This window comes from Asterias rubens, chromosome 8 (assembly GCF_902459465.1).
Source record: "Asterias rubens chromosome 8, eAstRub1.3, whole genome shotgun sequence".
In the NCBI taxonomy this organism is placed as follows: domain Eukaryota; kingdom Metazoa; phylum Echinodermata; class Asteroidea; order Forcipulatida; family Asteriidae; genus Asterias; species Asterias rubens.
Window position 1 is genome coordinate 12,050,814 of NC_047069.1, and position 24,129 is coordinate 12,074,942.

At 39.2% G+C, this 24,129-nt stretch overlaps 1 protein-coding gene across 1 annotated transcript; it reads left to right on the plus strand.

The window, feature by feature from the left end:
* The first annotated feature begins 1,781 nt into the window (after positions 1 to 1,781).
* Positions 1,782 to 3,662, plus strand: LOC117293222 (pyrokinin-1 receptor-like). The gene has a single exon (XM_033775444.1). It carries the CDS (start codon positions 1,847 to 1,849, stop codon positions 3,029 to 3,031), a length of 1,185 nt encoding a protein of 394 aa, XP_033631335.1. The 5' UTR covers positions 1,782 to 1,846; the 3' UTR covers positions 3,032 to 3,662.
* The last annotated feature ends 20,467 nt before the right edge of the window (positions 3,663 to 24,129 follow it).

A 24,129-nucleotide genomic window follows, 5' to 3' on the forward strand; every position in this document is an offset into this window, starting at 1 on the left:
TGTGCGATTGCTCGTTACTGATGACCAAAAGAATCTTCTTTTGACGTTATACCGCCGCGGTATTGCGTTACTTTTGCTTATATATTATTATTTGTTAGTATTGATAACCAACAGCGGATAACCGCCACTAACAGGCATAGTTACAACAAAATGGATGAAACTATGTACAGTTATTTCGACGGTGGGTTGTACCTCAGAAATGGATTGTTTACATGTTATGGACCAATATTTATTCTAATTCGTTTTGTATATGGATGCGAGAGCTTTTTCTATAATATGGAAAAGAATAGTAAAATAAACAATTTTAAATATGAAATATGAAAGTAAAATATTTAAAATAAATGAATGAAAAATAAACCAAAGTAACAAAACAGTAAAATTTGTAGGCATGACGTCACGAGAAACACACAAATGTGCATTATTCGCCCCACGTACCAAAAGCCAAAAGTCAACCAGTTTGTAAATGCCTGCAGTATTTCTTGAATTTAAAGGCAGTGGACACTATTGGTAATTACTCAAAATAATTATTAACATAAAACCTTTCTTGGTGACGAGTAATGGGGAGAGGTTGATGGTATAAAACATTGTGAGAAACGGCTCCCTCGGAAGTGCCATAGTTTTTGAGAAAGAAGTAATTTTCCACGAATTTGATTTCGAGACATATATTTAGAACTTGAGGTCTCGAAATCAACCATCTAAACACACACAATTTCGTGTGACAAGAGTGTTTTTTCTTTCATTTCATATCTCGCAACTTCGATGACCGATAAAGCTAAAATTTTCACAGGTTAGTTATTTTATGCATATGTTGAGATACACCAACTGTGAAGGCTAGTCTTTGACAATTACCAATAGTGTCCACTGCCTTTAACATGTACCAACAAAATGCAACATTCCTCCACATGCCAAGAGCATCAAGTCTAAAATCAACTAATTGTCACGTATAAATGCCTGCAGTATTTCTTTAATTCAACATATACATCGTATATGCGTTGTAAGCAATAGTGCGGTCTTGAAAGGAATTCTCATATTTCTGTAATCATAAAAAACGCCAAGTCAGCATCGAAAATCTGATTAGTATTCATAAACTTGATGAATCAGCAACATCTGGCAGATTGTCCCCAAATTCCTGTTTTTAAAGATTTTGTCAAACAGCCGCTTTTAAAAATATTCCTCACTTTGATATTCCCCTGGCGAGTACAAAATATTGGAAAACATCAGACTCTTTACAATTATGTAAAGCTTTAGGTAAACAGCACACAAGCAAATAAAATCAGAATCAGAATTCCTTTCATATTTTTGCAAAGCTCAGAACCCAAGGCTCCAAGGTAATTTGTATTTATATAAAGCTCTATTCTGCAAATCCACTGCCTCGGATTTGTTAAAGTAATATTGTGAATTATGCATTACAATCATGACTGAAATAGAAAAAAAAGAAGAAGAGATTAGGGGCATATCATTTGTGTCCCCTCCCGTGTCCCAGGGACTGGACTTAATGCCTAATCGCCCACTCACATTTTAAGAACTTTTTTTTTGTCAAACGAGTGTTTTAAAAAGATTATATTCTCCCTGGTGTACATGCAATTACGAAGACCACCAACCACTGTTTTATTTCCAGTCATGCAACGGTCGTCGTCTGTGATATTTACGACACAGGTGTACAGACGTCACGCACGCAGTGATATTGTCCGCCAATAAAAGACCGCGGCGTTCGCGACAACCCTTCGAAAAAATAAAAAACTGGCAACCGGTGTGCGAGCCACTCGAACAGGTTTGCGCTGCACTATAAAAACTATCCACACACGAATCGCCAGTTCACTACTCTCGTTCGTTCGTCAGTAGCGCCATGGATACCATATCGGAAGGTTCTCCGAGCTGTAATATTAGTCTCAACGTGAGTGAGTCGGATGCCGTGCACCACGAGTACGGCTCCACGGAGCGGATACTCGTCACCATAGTCATGCCGTGTATTCTAACGTTTGGCCTGGCCGGAAACGTGGGGTTCCTCTTCGTCTTGTGGCGTGTAACGTGGATGCGAACCACGCTGAACTTCTATCTCACACATCTTGCCATTGCGGACATCCTTTTTCTCTCTATCTCAGTTATGTCCAAAGTCATCGGGTACTGTGTCTCACCTCTTGCTTTAGATAAGTACTTCATGGGTGTTACCGGCTGCATTACCGTCCATCTACTCCTTGATATCTCCTATTTTGCGTCTGTGATCTTGATCACTCTGGTGACTTTGGAGAGATACTATGCCACATGTCAACCGCACCTCCACCGGGAGCACAGCACACGACCCCGGGCGATTCGCTTCGTGGCGATAGTATGGCTGTGCTCGTTCGTTCTCGCCTGCACGCTCATCCCGGGTAGTACCACCTTCTTCACAGTCTGCCTTACGTGGCCGGAACATGTGGAGAAATACGCAAACTATCCGGAGATCATGGGCTTGTGTTTTGGGGCGGCTGACTGGGTCGGCGACTTTGCCGATGCCGTTCATTCTGTGCCTTTCGCGATAGCGATGCTTGTCAATATTGTGTTTTTTAGTAGGATCATCGCCGCCCTGAACAGTATGGTTGCCAGAGCACAACGCTCCGGATTTAGTGACCGCAGTCAACACATCCGGGATCGGGTAAGTCGGATGCTCGTCATCAACGGGGTTATATTTTTCCTTTGCCTCGCACCTTTCCAAATCACCACGCTGTCCTATATATTCACCCCCGAAGCAAAACATGGGGACTTCGTCTGGACGCAAGTCACCCGGGTGCTCGTGTTCATCAACTCGGCTGTTAACCCTATTGTCTACAACGTCACCAATCCACGCTATCGTAAGGCTTTCGGACAGGCCTTCAGCATCAAGTGTGCCGGCCGAGGACATAACCACCTCAAGAACTACCTCACCAATAGGGCCTCCAGTATGGAAATGAACGTTCGTGGCAACACCAACAACACACGGGCTACGTGTAACTCCAACGCACTCAACTCGTCAACGCAACAGGTGGGGGCAAAACCAACGGTCAGTAGTTTTTGAACCGTCAAAATGGACCACGTGGATGTTGGAACAAGTCACTATACAGCTAAAGTATTTTGTATAATACATAATTCAGAAGATCGATGTCTATTTTGGGATTGCAGTTTAGCGAGACAGTGTACATTGCGGAAAAGGATTTATATTTTGATGAGGGACACAAGAAATCTTCTTTGAAAATCTTAAAGTCACTATTTATACTATTGGACCACTAATCTTTTCAGCTGCATCGCCCGTGGCTGAACTATTCTTTAGCGGATATAAATACTCCAGTTTTCTTTTGAAGAGACGGACACATTATTCATGCAATCAAAGTGTCGTTGAGACATTATTTTAAGCATTGTTTAAAAGGGCTTAGCTGTGCAATGTGGTATTTGATTACTTGGAAACAAAGTTTGGTTCCCCGGAAATCACTCTTCGTGTCGCGGTTTCGTTGAAGGGTAAACACAAACTACAGGTTTTGCAACTTGCAAGAGCATTTTGACTTAAGCGAACAACGTGATGACGGACGAGACAATGGTATTCCTTTATACCCAAACGAAATTGTTGTTTAAAGGGTGTGGGTACTTTTTGTAACACAAAACACAGTGTACATAGATTTACATTAAACTTACACAGTTTGAAGATAATGGTGGCAGAAAGCTTTCCGTAAAATATTACTTGCTGAGGTGCTGTAAGTTTTGAGAAACGAGTAAAACAATGTCAGGGAAATAATTTTCGTATCAGGAGACGAACGACATTATTTTAGAATAAACGTATTATTCAGTTCCAATATTTAAACACAAACACTGGTAAAAACGTTGTCTCACTGAGACGTAAAAATATTATTTTCGTGACATTGTTTTAATCATTTCTCAAAAACCCCATCACCTCAGCAAGTAATAATTTTTAAGGGAAGCGTTCTATCATAAAACCGTGTGTAACGTTTATTGTAAATCTGTAGACATTATTGTTTCGTGTCCTGCAAAATGTACCCAAACTCGTTTGAAAGAATGCGTTACTTATGCAGGACCGTTACATTATTGACCAATTAGTGGAATGTTTTACGGGAATCTGTTTTTACGCGCAGTGACGTTTAATTACGAAAACCAATAACCCTACACCTACCCTTAACCCTAACCCTAAACTTAACCCTAACCCTAAACCCTGACCTTAACCCTAACCCTAATCCGTTTAGTTACGAAACCCTAGTTACGAAACACTCGACAAACAACTCGGACCGAATTCAAAAAATAAATAAAAAAAGAAGAAGTATATAATTACCTTTACGGACACTGTTGACCTGTGAAGTGAATGGTGATTTTCCCCCGTGGGGAAAACGTTGCAAGGACGCTTGCTCGACTGTATTATGATCGCGATCACGTCATCGAGCTGAAATTATATAGGTGCGATACTTTTACGAGGAGAGTGGGAGCCTGTATAATTATGCCTGACCTCCGTAATCGCAATATGGATTATAAGTGTGAGTAACAAGTGGAGGTTGTTTTCTGCTCATCAAATTATTTAATCAAACTATTTAACTCTTTTGTGAAACATGTGACATGAAGATTATCTTAAAGGGAATGTAGACGTTTGATAATTACTCAAAACAAATATTAACTTCAAAAATGACTTGGTAACGAGCGTTGGAAAGCTGTCGATAGTATAAAACATTTGTGGGAAACGACTCCCTCTGAAGTAACGTAGTTTTTTGATAAAAGAGGTGATTTCTCAATAAAATAATAAAAGACTTAAGTTCTAGCTAGAAGTCTTTTATTTTTATCTGAAAGCACACAAATACGTCCAACAAGGGTGTTTTTTTCTTTCATCATTTTCTCGCAACTTCGACGACCAATTGAGCCCCAAATTTCACAGGTTTGTTATTTTAAGCATATGATGGGATACACCAAGTGAGAACACTGGTCTTTGACAATTACCAAACGTGTACAGTGCCTTTAAAGAATGCAGATTTTCAAAAAAAACAAACCCAAAAACCTTATAGTATTCCGACAGAGTTTTTTCAGAATTTTTTTTTTTTTTAATATCACAGCAAAAATCAATTAATTAGCTGTTCCGACCTACCGTCGGAACAGGTATTGTTTCTGTCGAGATTTTAATTTTTTTTTCTTATTCTCTGTTTCCGCCTAAAACCCACAGCAATTGCTCACTTTTTTTGTTTAAGCCTAATCTCCTAGACCATAACTTCAAAAGAGTGAAATCAAATACCAAATTGAAGCTTCGAACATAAGCTTTACTCTAAATGTAAACAAAATTAAAAATCTTAATTAATTAGCCACGTAATCTTCATTTGAATATAACTGGATGCAGTCGCTTCCATGTTATTGTTAAATATTCTCTTTGGTAAATGCCATACAGTATGTACCTATCATGTACCTAATGTTTTTCCCTCGTTAAAATGTAATTATTTATTAATCATCCCTTTGGATAAACTCAGGGTACATTTGTTTACAATTAGTTCCGGATGAAAGAACAGGTGGTTTGCTAATTAATGAAAATCTTTCTGAAATACACAACTATGGACTATAACTGAACTCAACCTATTGCAACGTTACATAAAAAAACATGTTTTGGTTATAACACAACGAAATAACTGTCCTGACTTTTGTTAAATGCTCGTGAATCGAGTTAGACCCGGACGAAAAACTATTACGCAAAACATACATATAGTTTGAACCTTTTGTTGGATACAAGGACGGTCCGTTTACAGTATCAATTATTTTACCATCTTTCAAAGATGAGTGTTTTTTTTTACGATTTTTAAACCTCAGCCCCTTTTCCGGACAGTTTGTTTTAGACATAATGTTCTAAATCTTTTATAAAGTCACTGGGCACTTTTGGTAACTATCGAAGACGAATATTCTCCCTCTGTGTATCCCAAAATGTGCATATCATAAGAAATCTGTAATTTGTATTGCTCTTTTGGCCAAATTGTCAGAGACAAAACACCCTTGTCGCACAAATTTGTCTGCTTTCAGATGGCTGAGAAAGGCCCCGGGCCTGAAGTCTTTCTTATATATTATAACTAGAAACCATCTCTTTCTCAAAAACTACGTTACTTCAGAATAGTCATTTAACAATCAACAGCTCTCCCTTGCTCGTTACCAAGTTAATAGTTTTTATGCTAATGCACATTTTGAGTAATTACCAAACGTGTCCAGTGTCGTTACGTCGGCGTAATGACATGCATATTGTATTAACTGTATATATTACGAGCAAAATGCAAACCTTATACTGAATGAGTAATGTAAACCGATTTAAACTTTGAATATTATGTATAAAAATATGAGATTATATTGCACCTCGTGCGTAAGATTTGTTCCACGCAAACTCTGAGTGCGTCTTTTTATCAGTTGGACTGTGTTTTTCAGACCCTGGTTTGATTTCGTGTACATAAGCATAAGTTTATTTGCTGACTGGGTGTAGATTTCATCAGCATAACATTGTTTCAAAACCGCTGCTACATGCCAGTAATAATGTTTTGAGATATTGGGGACAGAATGCTATGACACTATTAGGTCTGGGTTAATTTGTTCTGTATTACACCCAAATCAAACCGTGCTCTCTCACCCATTGTGTCCGCCATACCTCAACAAGGCTATAGAGAGGTTCGCAAACGTACTGATAAGGATACAAATACAGATTCGATTACCGCATCCGTTTCACGTTGGATGCAGATCTGTCAGATGTTGTTTCGCAATCATATAGTCATGTGTCAGATAGACCAAGGTATACACGCACGATGTTTCGTGAGCAAAACAAATCCAAACTCGTTTTGTGTGTATCCTTTGGATGATTTGACTGAATAGCGTTTTGGTTTAACTGTTCGTTTTTGGACCCCCACGTTAATACCATGTCTTGAAGAAAGTTGCCAGCGAACACGGCAAAATAGAGACGGCGCTGTTTATACTGTATTTGTTCCGGTATGTTGCCCACAGATGATGAACACATTTTTTTCTTTGTCATGCATGACCCAGGAAACATGTTTCTAATCTAGACCAAAAATGCAACTAAATTCAGCAAAACCGTGTCTGTCTGTTCTTGACGTACTTACAATATACGGAAGAACCGGTTACGCGTTTATTGTGAACACACACAGAGTTGACGTACCCTTTTCATATTCTGTATCCGTAGCCTTGCTTTACCTCTTTTATTTGCAAAGACATAATGCGCACATGGTTGTTGTAAGTCAATTGTAAAATCTCCTCGATGTCTGTAGGTTATGACAATACACTTATTTACGCGTGTTTTGTTATTGGAGTAAACACACAAAATGCTTACCGTCAAAACAGCATTTTCCGGAATCCGACCCATGTAGCCTGTCTTGTGGACACGCGTCAAAGCAAAATACACTTTCCCCCACTAACTTGTTGATCGGGAGATGCCATTATCATAGACTTTATCGCAAATACGCGGTATGCGCAAGTTGGTAGTGCTAACACTGAAACATTGGTCATCGGTTGTATTTTCGCGTGTTCGGTTGAGCGCGGTAACGAGTCACCGGTAACCGACTTGTTTAGTCGGTTAGGCTTTGGTTGGGGTCGCCAAAACACAATCTATTCACGCGCGTCGCGTGATTTTGACACACGTACGCACCAGCCGACACAGCTCTTTATTTGTGTCACTTTACAAGAGCTTTAGTACGCCGTATAACCACCTTTTTCTGGTTCCATGACCAAATTTTAGTACATATTAATGATACGGTATCAAGCTATACACCTTTCAGATTCAGATTGGGTGTGCAAATTTTGTTAACAACTGATGAATCTTTATGATTGCAATGGTGAGAATATTATTCAGATGAAAGGTGGAATGGTTCTATTCAAAGGAGGAGCCGAGTTGAATGGAACAATCTGTCACAAATCAAAATATTCGCACTATTGCAGGAAATTCAATGTTCGTTTTGGATAACATCCAAGTAGATATTTGTCATTTTGAGTGGTGGACAAAACTCTCATAACAACGCGTATCAATAAAAAGTGTGACATTACACCCATTTCTTTTGATGTGTTACCCACCGTGTGTTACGTACCGTGCATTAGACAAAAATCGAATGGAACAAAACAAGTGCACGACGAATGAAGCGAAAAATGCACGGTGAATAACGTACCGTGCAATAGTACGTTTACTTGTTATTACGTGACGGGCAATCCTCCAATCACGGCAAGGATCCGCTGGGATTTTATATAAAACGGACTATCAGACAACACTAACGAGATGACAGAACAGTAATGAAGGCCCGGTGACGCCTCTCTTAATGTTTATGCATGACGTCATAATTCGTACTCAAAATGAGGCTAAGGGCGAGCGTCCCCCATCACTTGCAGTGGCTGCGCCTATCGCCTCGTTTTGAGTTAGCATTGTGAAAAGAACGCATTCTATTGGTTGAATTGCTCAGTGCTCAATTGCGCACGCTTTTTATTCAACCAATCGAGAGCGTGCATTGCAAACGTTCTCGTTTTCGTTCTCGTTTTCGTTCTCGTTTCGTTCTCGTTTTCGTTCTCGTTTTCGAGGCCTTTGTAACCGGGCCTTAAAGCTCTTTAAATCGACAAATTATTATATAGTGGTTCTATATAACTGTATTTAACCAGCCCATGCACCCTTATTTTTATCACAGATATTGGACTGAGATTTCCCGATGGTATGAAAAGTAAAGTTAAAATAAATTTTTAAGGACGAGTCTGTATTATGGTACCTTTGTAGCACACAAAAACTTATTTTCAAACCATATTCGTTCTTGACAACGGAGATAAAAATATGTTCCATTATTTTTTAATATTCAGATTTTAATTTCGGAGTGTAGACTTAGATATTAACTTAAAGTATTTATGTCTCATAAAATATGTATCACGTCCCACAGTACCATTTAAGTACCAGTTATGCTCTGTATTATTCAAGTTACAATATTGGTGAACATCAAAATAATCCCCCTTGGTTATCTTGTTCAAATATTTGTTTCTTTAACGGTAGAGGACCAAGTGTCTTTAAAGGCAGTGGACACTATTGGTAATTGTCAAAGACTAGCCTTCACAGTTGGTGTATCTCAACATATGCATAAAATAACTAACCTGTGAAAATTTGAGCTCAATCGGTCATCGAAGTTGCGAGATAATGTTTAGATGGTTGATTTCGAGACCTCAAGTTCTAAATCTGAGGTCTCGAAATCAAATTCGTGGAAAATTACTTCTTTCTCGAAAACTATGGCACTTCGGAGGGAGCCGTTTCTCACAATGTTTTATACCATCAACCTCTCCCCATTACTCGTCACCAAGAAAGGTTTTATGTCAATAATTGTTTTGAGTTATTACCAATAGTGTCCACTGCCTTTAAGTTTATCCTTTTGTGTGTCCTTTGATTTTTGGTACATCTGTTTGGACATCGTTTACAATCGGGCGTTCAATTATCATGGGATGGTCGGTCCCCTTTTGTCTTGGTCACCTATAAGTGCGGACGAGTACAGCAGCGCATGATGTGGTTTTAAGGTAGATGACAATCTCCTTTTATCTTTTTCTTTTTAAGATTTACAAAAATTGCAGCTGAAACGAAACGTCGAGACCAAACCGGCTCTGACCTTCCTTAATGGTTACAAAATAACAAAACATATTTTAGCAGACCACTCGTGATCAGTATACCCCATTTAGTAGGAGCTCCAAAAATAAGTATGCAAAAGCATTTTTGTTAAACCCTAACCAATTGCAATATGTAGGGTCTTACAGTTATATGAGCGAACGATATCTAAATTGTGCATAATAGCCCCCAATTGGTTTACCGTGTGTTCCAATACTGTAGATTGATTCCCGAGAGATTTGCCGATGATCGACGAGATTACCCATTTGATTATTGGAGCGTGAGACATTAACTTTTTTCCCTATTGACATGGGAGTTAAACGGGCACACTTTGCGTTGTTTTACTGCAACATGCTGCGTCCTTAAAGGTCTAACACACTCTTCAAAATCCCGGGTCACAATTATTGACATGGATTCCGGGTCTCATGGGGCCCGGCTTATTTCAAAGAGCTGGTTAAGCACACACAAGTTATGCCTACCAGAATAGGGTTACCAGCCAAACTACAAAGTCACATGTAATTATTGTCACTGGTATCCTGCTTATTTTCTGCTTAAGCAGCTCTTTGAAGTTGGGCCATGGATCATGCCGACCCGGAAACTGGTTTTAAATAAGAGGATCTCCATCGGATTCCGTGTAAGTCATCCTTAGTCGTCCTAAGTTAGGACGGGTTCAATGCATGCTAAACGTCTATCGTTACGGAGCTTAACTCGTCCTAAGTCCTGAGATTGATCCTAAATTAGGAAGAGTTTGGTAAAATCGACGGTAGGTCGTACTGACCCACTTAGAGATAGGGCGAGACTCTCTGCCTAGAATCCGGATAAATTCCGACCTTGTTTTTTGGGGTGAGTTAAATTCAAACTCACTCTCTCAAGTAGTTGCAAACAAACACGCCACCCACACGACAACGACAACCTAGGCCTCATCAATCGCATGACTCTACTTGCCGCGGATTTCTGCACTTTTACGGCCCACACAATATACGCGCTCTACTGGTTGTTGTTATATAATATGCGAAAATATTTTGCTGTATAAGCGGTGCCATGAAATTGAGACCCGATAGGTAAAAAAAAGAAGAGAAACAACGGTTTTATATTTTGAGCTGGTTCACGTATTGTTTTGACAGGCGATTGAAATAAGTACTTTGTCATTCTGACGAGTCACTTTTTGTTATTGTGTCAACTTTGGCAATATTATTTTAGAGGGGAAGAGTGAATTTTATAACCAGTGAACTTTCAGAATGATATCAAGGAGCCCCCAAATGATTATTTCCAAATCCTGTACTTGGGTCATTCCACCAGTTATATACGAAGAAACGCTGTAACACGCAGCACTGCGTTTGCTAATCCCGATTATAATTCACACAGCGTGAAAGTATAAGTTGTCGCCCGTCGGGTGATATCTATTTTGTGTACAAGTGAGTTGGGATTCGTAAATCCCACTGGATACTTGGCTCGATTCCAAATTCTTCTGTTAACATTTTAGGCATGCATTGTTGCAACAAAATAACGCAGTCAAGTCGCCACAGTTTTATATAATGAACACTCACTGCCTTAAAACATAATTATTTGATGTAGCACTTGACTTTAATGTAGCCCCAACTCTGTATATAAAATGTAGTCCAGGCTCAACATTCAAATGTAACCCAAATGCGGCACCAGCATAGTGCCCAGGATAAAAATGTTGCCCGATTCAGCACCAACATGTTGCCCAATTCGACACCAACATGTTGCCCTATTATTCGGCATCAACATGTTGCCCGGAATCTAACTGTAGCCAAACTCAGTGCCAAAATGTATAGTCCGTGCTCAAAATGTAGTCCCAACTTTGTGTCAAGATGTAGCCTGGGACCTAAATGTAGCCCCAACTTTGTTTTTAAAATGTAACCATATACCTTTAGTGTATAGACCCTCTACCAAAGAGTATCTCGGGATTAAATGTAGCCCAAGTCTGTACACAAAATGTAGCCCGTGGCCCTGCATGTAGCCCCAATTATGTACCCCCCTCAATTTTTTCTTTCAACCGAAGTAACGGTATGAAGATATGCCGACATCAAGTTGTTCATACGCATTGCTTGTTCAGGAACTCGATGGCTGCAATATATTTAGATTGCTAATATAGTTGTATTTGATAACCTGAAGCAAAATTAATCTGGAAACCACACAGACGGTACGTGGATTATGGAATTAAGGCTTGTTAGCCATATTGGCCCGTGTGGAGCTAGTTTTTGCGTTTCTGAAGTGGCTCAATCAAATTGGGCACTGTGCCTTGTAGAGGTGTTATTAGCTTTTTATTGAAATGTACATGTGCTTCGCATTTCTGTAAATTTTGACTTTTGAAGTTCGCTTATAGACCATGTGAACCTTGTTTACAACAAGTGTGACCTTGTACATTCTTGAAGTATTCTGGCAGGCACTGTACTACACTGGTCCTATGGGAGAGTTGACATTTTGTGTCATAATTTCCACGTAAATCCAAGAGTTATGAAAGTAAAAGCTGGACAAGTTTTGAGATGTGCCCCCTTTCATCATATCAAAAGTTGATAAGAATTAGACAGTGCAATCTCCATGAAATATAAGATTTTAAGTTTTCTTCCATTGAGCTGTGTACAAATCATGCCTGCAGGAAGTCCAGGCTCTGTGGCTCTTTTGTAAACATGTGATGTCACAGGTCACATCGTCTATTGGATCCAATACGACAAGTGACAGCTTCAGCTATTACATATCATTGGTATTGCTCTTTCGAAGCTCCGGCTTAGGCTATGGTTTATGCTCTGGCTTAGGCTCCAGATTAAGCTTTGTCAGATATGAAAACATGCGAGGCTTCAAACAGCGGACGGAAAGCCGGAGCCTCAGCCGAAACCACGTTTTCGAAAAGGCCGCCTCTGGAACCGAACACAAACACTACAATCTGCAATTTAGAAACACAGCTTTACAAAGATAGCCCACAAAATTATAAGCCTGTAACTTTACAGTCAGCCTTACTCTATGCATAAAGTAGGGAGGTTTAGCTGTACGTCACGTGAGCAAAAACGTAAATGTCAACGTCAGAAAAGTGTGTCGTTTCTCGGTGACGTCACCGTTTTGGGCTTATTGCATGCTCACGTATGGCGTCTGCCCGTACGTACATCAAAAAACGTAACTTCACGTATGCTTAAAACGTGAGATTTTTAAAACAAAGATGTTCTCACGTTCAAGTTCCCGTTTTTGCTATTGTGCAGATAAACCTCCCTATATAGTATCAGTGTTTGGCAACCTTGAGCGCTCACAATTTGACCCCATTACGGCCTCAGACTCTCACAATTAATGTTTATTGAATTTAGTTTCCTATTTCTCCTCTCCACACGCCGACTTTTTATCAACGAAGGTCAAGGGAATGCTGCGCTCCTTTTGTCCCATATAAGACAATCTTGATAGCAAGCCTCAGTCTCACCAAGCCGCTAGTAGATTGAGTCACTACTATAAAAGAAAGTAGAGGGTGAGGGAGAGAGAGTAAAAGACCTCTACGTGCCGTAGAGCAGTTCTTACTGATTGATCTTACAAATCCCTTTGATGAAAGGATTTATTTTGTAAAGTCAGGATATTCATTTTTCTTCTTGTGAGTTTCTTCTTCTGAGTTGCATACAAAGTGTTGGCAACGGCATAAATTATTCTGTAAATTATAGACAAGGTCTATGGTGTCAAATGTTGAGTGTGCCATATACGGTTGAGCAAATACTACATTTATTAAAACTGTGCAGGGACCATGAGAATGTGATAGGTTATGCCAATGGACACTTCTCAGTGATTTCGAACCGATGTTTGAACTGTTACAGATTTTCTCTACGAACGAAGCGTTCGGTACTTACCACTGCTCACTGTTTTCAAAATGGTGACCACTCATCCATTTTTCCATGTTGTTTCAACAATAATCGTGAACACAAAAACACACACATAATACCCTACCTGAATGGAACTCGATACACACACACACACCGTCAGTTAATTATACAACAGTGTAATTCTTAAAATCAATTAGCAAATTTTGCCCAAACCATTTCCGTCAATCAAATCACACAAACACACGTGTACTTTACTTGAGTGACGTCGCTCCACACAACGTCAATTACTTATATACCACAAAGTATTCTTGAAAGAATTAGTCATTTGCCAAAACTACTGTACAGACATAATCAGGTCAATAACTGTTCGCAAAATTGAACCGAATTTATAATGTCATCAAAATTTAATTGTGAAGATCAGACTGTCGGGTGGCCCGGAAGCCTAGTTCCGACTGACAGGCATGTTTGTTAAGCAGCCCATTGATTGTACGCAATATTGGTTTGGTTATGTGCAAACATGTTGTATAAGGTCACTTAAAGGCACTAGACACTTTATGGTACTCAAAATAATAAAAACTGAATTGGTAACGAGCAATGGACAATGTGAGAATTTATTTTGAGGAAGAGGTAATTTCTCACTCAAATATTACACTCCCTCAACTGAAGCTTTTTACCATGCATCTGAAAGCACACAAATTTGTGCAACAAGCGTTTTTTACTTTCATTATTCTCTTGCGAATTCGATGCCCAATAATATTGAGCTCAAATTTCCACAGGTTTGTTATTTTATCCATGTGTTGGGAAACACCAAGTGGGAATACTGGTTAACTTTGACAATTACCAATCGTGTTCAGTGCCTTTAAAGAATTTTTGCAAAGACTGTACATTATTTATGTGGCAGTCCATCGGTTCAGAAATCCAACGTCTCCGCATTTTACATCGATGATTTGTTGCGCTGTTTAGTTATTCGAATTGTTTAATGAAGCATTTTTTTGCTGACAGCCGATGGAACGTTCCTGTTTTCGAGAGAGAGTCACAATACTCACTACGTCATGAACAAACTTCATATTTTTTTTTCTTCATACTGACATATATTAATATCATTGATTTTCCATGTGTTGTAAATATTGATATTAGGCTTTACTATTACTATGTGTTTGTGATGACAATTTAAATTAAAATGTACGATAGAAAAGCATTGGTTTATTCAAAATATTTTGGTTCACCTTGACGGGGGTGCCGTGTGTAAGGAGTTTATTTTTGATTTTTTTTTTCAGGCAGCTATTATTGTGCATCTCAGTATGGTATCCATATACGACAGTGACACTCAACGGACTTCTATATAATAATTGCAGAATAGACCCCTTGTAATGACTTGTACAGTCCAATCCATACGCGCCGTCCATGCACTGTTGCAGCACCTACCCACATGGGCTAATAAAACAAATCGGTCTTTCTACAGATCCCGTAAATGACGTCACACGCTCAAACAACGCCCTCACTGAGGTCAATGGAGAGCTGCTGTCATACAATCTATTCCGATGTTTGAACTCATTTGACCTCGTTTTGCATATGGGTATATAATAGATCAACGTTGCAACGGGAACTATTTTTTGTTTTGTTCTGAAAGAATAAACGGGACGACCAATGTGAGTTTTTCAAGAGGATAGGGTGGGGCACAAACAAATCATATGATAAATCATGTGACTGCTTTCCACCAATGAAATTTGACAATAATACCACATGACAACTTAATTTTTCGTGGGTGCTTTTGATTGGTGGTACACTGCCCCCCCCCCCCCCCCCATAATGCACTTAGTTTTGGGGTAAAGCTTCATTTTTGGTTCTGTTTATTCAATATTATAATAATAATAATAATAATAATAAAAAAAACAAAAAAACATTGTGGGCTTTTTTTTTGGGGGGGGGGGGTGAGCTGGGGATACAATCGGACTGTTTCCAGGATATACTTTTTTCAAAAGGACCAAAGTTTTCAGGAAATATCTTCATTATTATTCAGTGCGCTGAAAGTACGTGCAGTCGTTGAACCTGTGGACAGTAAAACGAGAATCACGAAGAATCAATGATGAAGTCTCAATCTGTACCAGGCTGAAGGAATCTGGTTTCAGTAACTGGCAAAAATATGATATCAAAATGTAAAATAAACCGCAGAAAATGTGTGAAAAACAAGCTCTCTCCAATGACAATACTTTATTTAAAGCCCACACCTTAGGACATACATATATGCTATAAATAGTACACTAACTGACCTTTAAGACGGGGACACTTGGCCGAATATCAATATCAGAGAACCGTTTTACCATGAAAAATACGTCTTCGGTCCAAAGAAAAAAAAATGAGGGGAACCATGGCGCTATTCGATAGCCGCGTCTGTGATTTTGGTGGAAATTTGATTCGGAGCGGGGGAAACAAATCGCGCGTCTGCAGAAAATCAATTTCGCGGGTAATGGCAGATTATACGGCGTACTATGTCACCAGGTGCAAAAATAACTTGTTGAACATGATGCTGGCATCAAGGGCTCTTATAGTACGACAAGACGTGCTTGGTGTTGGGGGGGGGGGGGGATGAGCACCGGGCAGTCCGCCGCCGACTGGCAATCGTTACCGTCTCATAACTACCTGTTACGCGTAAACTCGAATGTTGTTGAGAAAGGGTGAGATGAAGTGGACTCTGAAGCGAAGGCTTCGTACTATATTTCAGCTTGAGATGTCTTGTGTCATTAATAATTTATAAAGAAGGAGAATAATTGTCTTGAAGCATCTTATTTAAAAACATTGAGCACGGGTAAAAACGAAAGCCCGGGGCAACTAGAGCTTGGAGTGACGGTGCCACTGCCATTTTTACGAAAGGCCTTCTTTTGTTGACAATGATTTCATTAATAATTATTGGTGCAAGTACGAATTGTGTGGGCGCACCTTCAGACATTTACGTAAAACAAATACATTTTAAAGAACTCTGTAATATGAGTCAGTGCTTAGAATTTCTCTGAATTATGGTTGACATAAAAGCTATCTTCGTAACGAGCAATGGAGAGCTTTTGATAAATATTTAAAAAAAAAAATCCCTCTGAAGTAACGTAGTTTTTGAGAAGGATGTAATTTATCTCTCGAATTATTTAAGACCTGAAGCATTTTATTAGGCATCTGAAAGCACACACTTTTATCAATAAAGGGTGTTTTTTCTGTTGTCATTTTCTTTTGAAACTTCATTTCAACTTCGATGACCAATTGGGTGAAAATTTTCTGCTTATGTTGGGATACACCAAGTGTGAATACTGTTCTTTGACATGCACCAAACGTATCCAGTGCCTTAAATATTTGAGTGAAAAATTACTTACTTTATCAAAAATTAATTTAGTAATTACGTAAGGTTCCAGTGCCTTTAAATACATGGACACTGTTGGTAATTTCAAAGACCAGTCTTCTCACTATGTGAATATCAAGTTCTCAAAATATTCACAAAATAACAAACCTGTGAAAATTTGAGCTCAATTGGTCGTTGAAGTTGCGAGATAACTATGAAAAAAAACCTTGTCACACGAAGTTGTGTGCTTTTTAGATGTTTGATTTCGATACCTCAAAATCTAATTCTGAGGTCTCGAAATCAAAACCGTGAAAAATTACTCCTTTCTCGAAAACTACGTCACATCTGAGGGAGCTGTTTCTCACAATGTTTGATACTATCAACCTCTCCCATGACTCGTTACCAAGTAAGGTTTTATGCTAATAATTATTTGGAGTAATTATCAATAGTGTCCACTGCCTTTAAAGTAAGTATAGGAACTAGTGCTTTTACCCCTTTAACATCAGATTGACAGATCACGCCACGAAGCGTCCCGCACTCAGAAATGCATAGATAGACGATTCAATCCGATATCTTCAGGGAATAACATTTTGCTAGCGACCCATTTGAGAAACATTTCGGGAGGCAAACAACAAAACGGAAAGCATTATATGGAACACAGAAATTGGTCGACTGTTTATCTCTAGAGGGGAGAGATTGTATGTGTGAATTATGTAGGCCTACATCCGAAACGTGGATTATTCTGGAAGGCGTGTGCTAAAGAGCAACATTGTAGTGCAGCATTTTTTCATTTCCCCCTTTTTTTTTATTGCTGGGGAAAAGTTCATGGCTATGGGTGGCTATTGGGAATGGAGTTAAATTATTCAATATTTATGTCATAGGGCCTACTTCTCTTCTCGACATATCACCTATGCCTATATAAGCAAAGCAATAACCACAGAGGAGGAGGGAAACCAAAATAAAGAGATTATGTGGCTCTCAGATTGAGACGAGACTTGTAGACAGCCTAGACACAGATGAATATACGTACAAGGATACAAGACCAACAGGAGACAAGAAAACATAGCAAAACATACTGGGTTGCTGAGATCAATTTTTAGGCCTATATACATGGCACAGCTTTAAAGGCAGTGAACACTATTGGTGATTACTCCAAAAAATTATCAGCATAAAACCTCACTTGGTAACAAGCAATGGGGAGAGGTTGATAGCATAAAACATTCTGAGAAACGGCTCCCTCTGAAGTGAGGTAGTTTTCGAAAAAGAAGTAATTTTCCACGAACTTGATTATGAGACCTCAGATTTAGAGATTTGAGGTCGCGAAATCAAGTGTATGAAAGCACACACACTTTCGTGTGAAAAGGGTAACTTTTTCATTCATAGTTATCTCGCAACTCCGACGACCCATCGAGCTCAAAGTTTGTTATTTGATGCATATGTTGAGATACACCAAGTGAGAAGACTGGCCTTTGTCAATTACCGATAGTACCACTAGTGTCCAGTGTTTGTATGGCAACCGAAATGTAAACCTTGCCCGGAACATCCCTGTTTGTATAACAAGCCAGCTGCTAATTTCATAAGAAATGATATATATTTGTATGCACTATGTCTCAAGAACTAAACTTTATGTTCATTCAAATCCTGACCTTCGACCTCATTTTATGATTAGCAAATCCGTGTTTAGAGGTGGGTTGTTTCGAATTAACATAATAGTGAATGTGAATGTCGCTATACCCACATACTGCAGTGAACGGGTGTGAAGAAGTTTCACTCAAAGCATTGAATATCTGCTGGCACACACTCGGAGTTTGAATATACTCCAAAAAAGAATCGGACAATATAGAAATTAATATTAAGATGATTTGTCAGTATAACTTTGGTGTAATGTTGCTTTGTGACATCACACTTCGCACTTAAAGCCATTGGACACTTTCGGTATAACCATAATGTCCAAGGGCCACACTTCGTGTATCACAACTTCTATATAAAATAACAAACCTGTGAAAATTTAGGCTCAATCGGTCATCGGAGTCGGGAGAAACGGGAAAACCCACCCTTGTTTCCGCCCGTTTCGCTGTGTCATGACATGTGTTTAAAATAAATCCGTAATTCTCGCTATCGAGAATTGATATTGTTTTAATGTTTTCTCGAAAAGTAAAGCATTTCATGGAATAATATTTCAAGAGAAGTCTTTCAACATTACCATTAAGTTATTTGTAAATCGGTGAACTTTTATTTTTTGTTCTGTTTCAAAAGTGTATAATGGCTTTAAGATCAATCTTACGATATATCTTAGAGATGTAGAACAAGGCGCCATTCAAACAGCATTATTAATACATGTAGGTCTACTGCATCTCAGCTCTTCGGAACTCCTTGCCTGATGCGTTTAGAGGCTTTTGCATTAGGCGCTTTACAAATGTCTTATTATTATTATTATATGTTCTTATCTGACCTTAAGCTCCCCTGAGTTATTTTCATCTTAAGTATTTGTTCTTGTAGCCCCGTCTCAAGAATGACTTTTACAGCCTTGTTTGAGGAGAACTTGCATTGAAAACACGAGAGGTAGTAGGGACTTTTCGTTTTCGACGACGGATGGTTCTGCGACGGTAAAGATGACATTTGGCGTCATCTGCGCATGCGTCGGCTTTTGAGGACGGTCGTCACTCAATTTCTACGACAGTACTTGGGATGAATCTTCGTTGTGCTGAAAACGACAACGTTTAGCTGAACAACCGTCGCAGAACCATCCGTCGCCGAAAACGAAAAGTCCCTAGTGTAAATCTTATGACGACATGTACCGAAGTGTAAACCTGTGACCTAAGTGTAGCCTTCGCGACATTTAGGGTAAAGGATTGGCCATTATCGTACACGAAACTAGATAGACGAAGTGTTAATTGTTACTATATATTGAGAACCCCAATTCATTGAAACTGTTAAATAACCAATGGGGGAAATAGTTCAAGTCGGCTCGTACATTCTGTCCACGAGTCTAAACTTTCTCGTCCATTCTTCTTAACTGAATTAAAGTCTCAGATGTTTGGGCTTGGAGAATTTATGTACTATTTATAGGTTTGATAAATCAGTTCCTATAATCAATCAGTCTAGCAACCGGTATCTTTTAAAATCCATGTCTTTTCTTGTCTTCTCAGAATTCAAGCAACCAATTTCAGAGAATACTTTTTTTCTAGGAACTAGCTGTTTGACTCAGCTGGTGCCCCGTGAGTTGACTGAACCCGAGCCCGACAACCCCCTCCCACCCCTCTAACCACCGCCATGTCAAAGTTTGTGTTTCAAAGCGACCCGTGGGCACTTATATATTGACCAGGGCCCAATTTCATAGAGCTGCTTAAGCACAAAACTTTGCTTAAGCAAAACATTCCTTGCTTAGTAAAATCAGACTACCGGCCAAGACTCCCCTAATTGTTATGCTATATAAGTAAACAACAGCTAAATACCAGTCACAAGCAATATATATGGCATGACATTTTGGCCAGTAACATGTGTAAAACAAGCGAGCTATTTTCGTGCTTAAGCAAATGTTTTGCTTAAGGAGCTCTATAAAATTGGCCTTAGAGTCTCTCCAAAGCTTCCTTTCAGCAGAATTAGATTCCTTTTCAATCTAAGCTCAGCTTAGTCTTAAAACGATTGAAAGCATGAGTTAAGCAAATGCAATTAAAAACAGTCAAGTCTTTGTCTGCCACAGGGAAAATCTTAAAAGCATTCTATGCTTCACATTTCCCATGCATTATTGGTAATAACGTTGACAGTCTAAGTACTATCTTAAATTTGTAATATTGATATTTCAGTCGCTCCATCTAGTCTGTTTGTAATGCTTTATTGAATTTGATATACACTTGTTTGTTGTTGTCAATAATTGAAGAAAACAATTTGTACACTATTATAGATTTTTGAAAGCTATGCATAGACTCTTTAAAGATGGATTGTGAACGACGTATTCGTAAAAGAATTTTTTCCCCAGAAATGTAGACTGAGAAGCAAAACAATGGCAGAAAAACATATACATTTCATGTATGTGACTGCAAATTTCTGTCATTCTAAAGTACGATAGAACTCCAAGGCATCCAACCATAATATGCATTCCTTGAATTTCCAATTATAACTATATAATTTCGAAAAGCCTTTCGGTGAATAATCCCTCCTTAGTTATGATTTATTCTAGATACTGGCTCAGAAAAAGATGAGTTTGAAGTAATTAAATGTCACTAGTGGTTTCGACGTCGTGATGTTTTGTAGATTTCTCGCGATGTGACGCGGCAAGACTCAAATCAAGGGGAAAGATAAGATGTTCGGCAGCTGTGGCCGCGAGGAGGCTCCCTCCGCCGGATACTCAATCCCAAGACAATTTTAGGCTCCACTCTTGCTAGGATAGTTTGGTCTTTCTCTTGACGAAATTGTGTCCCCCTCTAGAGTAGCTTTCGGGGAAGACTGTCTTAATCCTAAAATTGTCCCCCCTGTGGATGGTTGGCACGGGGTAAAAAAAACCTGAAAATCCTTGACATTTCAAAATGGCCTTTCAGAGAGGTCACTATACCTTATCCTTGATCTTATTAAAGATTTTATTCACGTTGTAAGCATCTTTTTTTAATAGAATCCCTGACAAGCAAAACACAGGGGGAAGCCATGGCGGTGGAATCGGTTAATTTATACTCCTTTGTTTTTGAGAACGGCAGTCATGTCTGCATGCAGTATGGACGTCTAGAGATGTTACAGAAATAGATTGTGTCTAGAAAGTGGCCTCTTGTCGTTCCACGAATCTACGCGAAGGCGTGTAATTGTGGGCCGTGTGGAAGAGGTCCATCACCATGCAGCATTTTGCAGTTTATATTTCAGTGTATTCTTTCTATAGTTGCGTAATTTTTGAAAACTTATTTGGTTTGAAGGTGGTCTTTTTTGTACGGTCTCATCATCGTCATCATCCTTCGCCCTTGGACGGATAGTAGAAGCAGCAAGTAAGTTGTCATGGATTGGAGTAGGTAACAAAAGTGCGTCCTGCCTTTTCGTGGTTGACACAAAGCTGTGTGGCCAATTTCATAGAGCTGCTTAAAGACCTGTTTGAACGAAAATGTCAAGTCGCTAACTTTGCTGAATTTCACTTAAATTTTTTTCAATGAATCAGGAGATCGAGTCATATGATTTTAATATAAACAGATTGTAATTGTGTAAAACAACAATTGAATGCCCTTAACCAGCGCTTTTCTTAAAGATTTGCGAAAAGCCCCGTTACGTGATCACTCTCAAAACGTCATAGTTGGAGCTCCAATTTGTAAAGCCGCTTTGTTGCAGCGTGTAGGTATAACAAAGCAAACTCCCATACATGACGTCAGCGGCATTGTCCTTTCGAAAGGTATAGAGAGTAAAGGGAAGAGTTACAGTAGAACAACACAAGAAATGAAGTGATTTTTTAATACATTTAATAAAAATACATTTCATAGCATTTCATTAAAGAAAAATTTGATAAAAAATGAAGGGAAAAGGAGTATGAAACTGGTAGGTAGAAAAACTCAACTTTTTGGCAATGCAATGTCTTCGTGTGAAAACAAAGAACAGGTTCAAATGGCAGCGGTTGTACATTGATTTATCTTCATTTCAATGTGTGCAGAAGTAAAGATTGAACTTCTCGGTAAATGTAAAGGTCTACGAAAATCTAAGAGGCATACGATCAACAATAGTGATTGTTGGATGAGGCGGGAGAATGGTCAAACAAACGGAGACAAATTACAAACATTTAAATTGTTTACTTTTGGCTGTGTGCTTCGTTAGCGTTTAGAACGAACCTATATGGTCGTAAAAGGCCACGAGGGTGACTTTTCATTAAGGGTAGTGATTTGAAGTGTAATCATGCTACAACACAAATCACCTGGGCCCAACTCATTTCAAGGCTCTGCTTACCGAAAGCAAAACATCAGCGCTGTTCACGGTTTAGCAGGGAAATTTGGCCTGTCTGCGTGCGTACCCCACACTAGGAGTTGTAGCTGCACGTTACACCCACAAATACGCGAACGTGAACGTGAACGTCAACAAATTGTGTCGTTTCAAGGTGACGTCACCACTTTGGGCTTATTTCATACTCACGTATGGCGTCTTCACGTACGTACCTGACGTGAAAATGGTAACTTCACGTATGCTAAAAACGTGAGATTTTAACGACACAATTTTCTGACGTTCACGTTTACGTATTTGCTAGCGTACGTGCAGCTAAACCTCCATATTATAGGCATTCTACTTTTACACAGCTAGCACAGACATTCAAGTGGAGAATGGTCATCGTGAGCACAGAATTCGGCGGTAAGCAGAGCCGTGAAATCGGGCGAGGAATTGGTTACCGAAGTTGAACAAATCTTCATCAAGTCTCACGAGGTTTGTGAGGTCGATAGAGTCCCCTTTCAAGGGTCACTTTTCCCGGAGGCCCGGTGTCTACCAAAATCTCCGAGAGAAACAAAAAATGGAACGTATGTCACGACGGAGAGGTGGGTCGGGGGAGGGCAAACAACCGGTCCACACGCTGAGGATCTCCGGTCGCACTGGGACTAGTTTTAGCTTTTGAACAGCTTAATTTAATCATGGGTTCTATTTTCGTGATCGTTGCTCGGGAATCAGCGGGCACACTGGAGCATCAAGAAAAAGAAAAAAAATCGTAACTGAATAGTGTGTGTTTTTCTTGTTTGAGTGAGTGACAGATTAATTATGGATAGCAATAATGGTTCGTGCCTTGACGAATCCCTTTTTTTTTTTTTCCCAAGTTGGGGATTGCTATATATTTTTTTTGCTTAAAAAGGAAGTTGGGAATTTAAAATTTTATTAAATTTTTTTCTGAGTCACGGTCTAGTAAAATTTAAGTGCATTTAGGTTAATTTTTAATTGACGCACAATGTTACCTTCAGAATAATGTGAATCGTGCGTCAAGTGTTTCGAGTCTAGGGTATCGGTATCGAAAAAAGGGGGAAAAAAAACCCCCAAAAACACTTTGGACAAGGTTTAAAGTGTAATAAACAAAAATTGTAAAACAGATAAATTAACCCGACAAAACATTTTCACATACAGATCGGGTTTGTGGGATCGTGCATTTATTGTCCACATTGTCCCTTTTCTAAACAACTTCCTTGTGTGGTCCTTTTTTTCTTCTTTTGAGTTTGCCTTGTGGGGTCCATTGTTTATATTGAGATTGCCTTGTGGGTCCATTCTTCCTATTGAGCTTGCATTATCGGTCCATTGTTCCTATTGAGTTTGCCCTGGTGAGTCCATTCTTCATATTGAGTTTGCCTTATTGGTCCATTGTTCCTATTGAGTTTGCCCTGGTGAGTCCATTCTTCATATTGAGTTTGCATTATCGGTCCATTGTTCCTATTGAGTTTGCCTTATTGGTCCATTGTTCC

Coding starts and splice junctions, on each gene's coding strand:
- LOC117293222 (XM_033775444.1), top strand. CDS start 1,847: ATGGATACCATATCGGAAGGTTCTCCGAGCTGTAATATTAGTCTCAAC.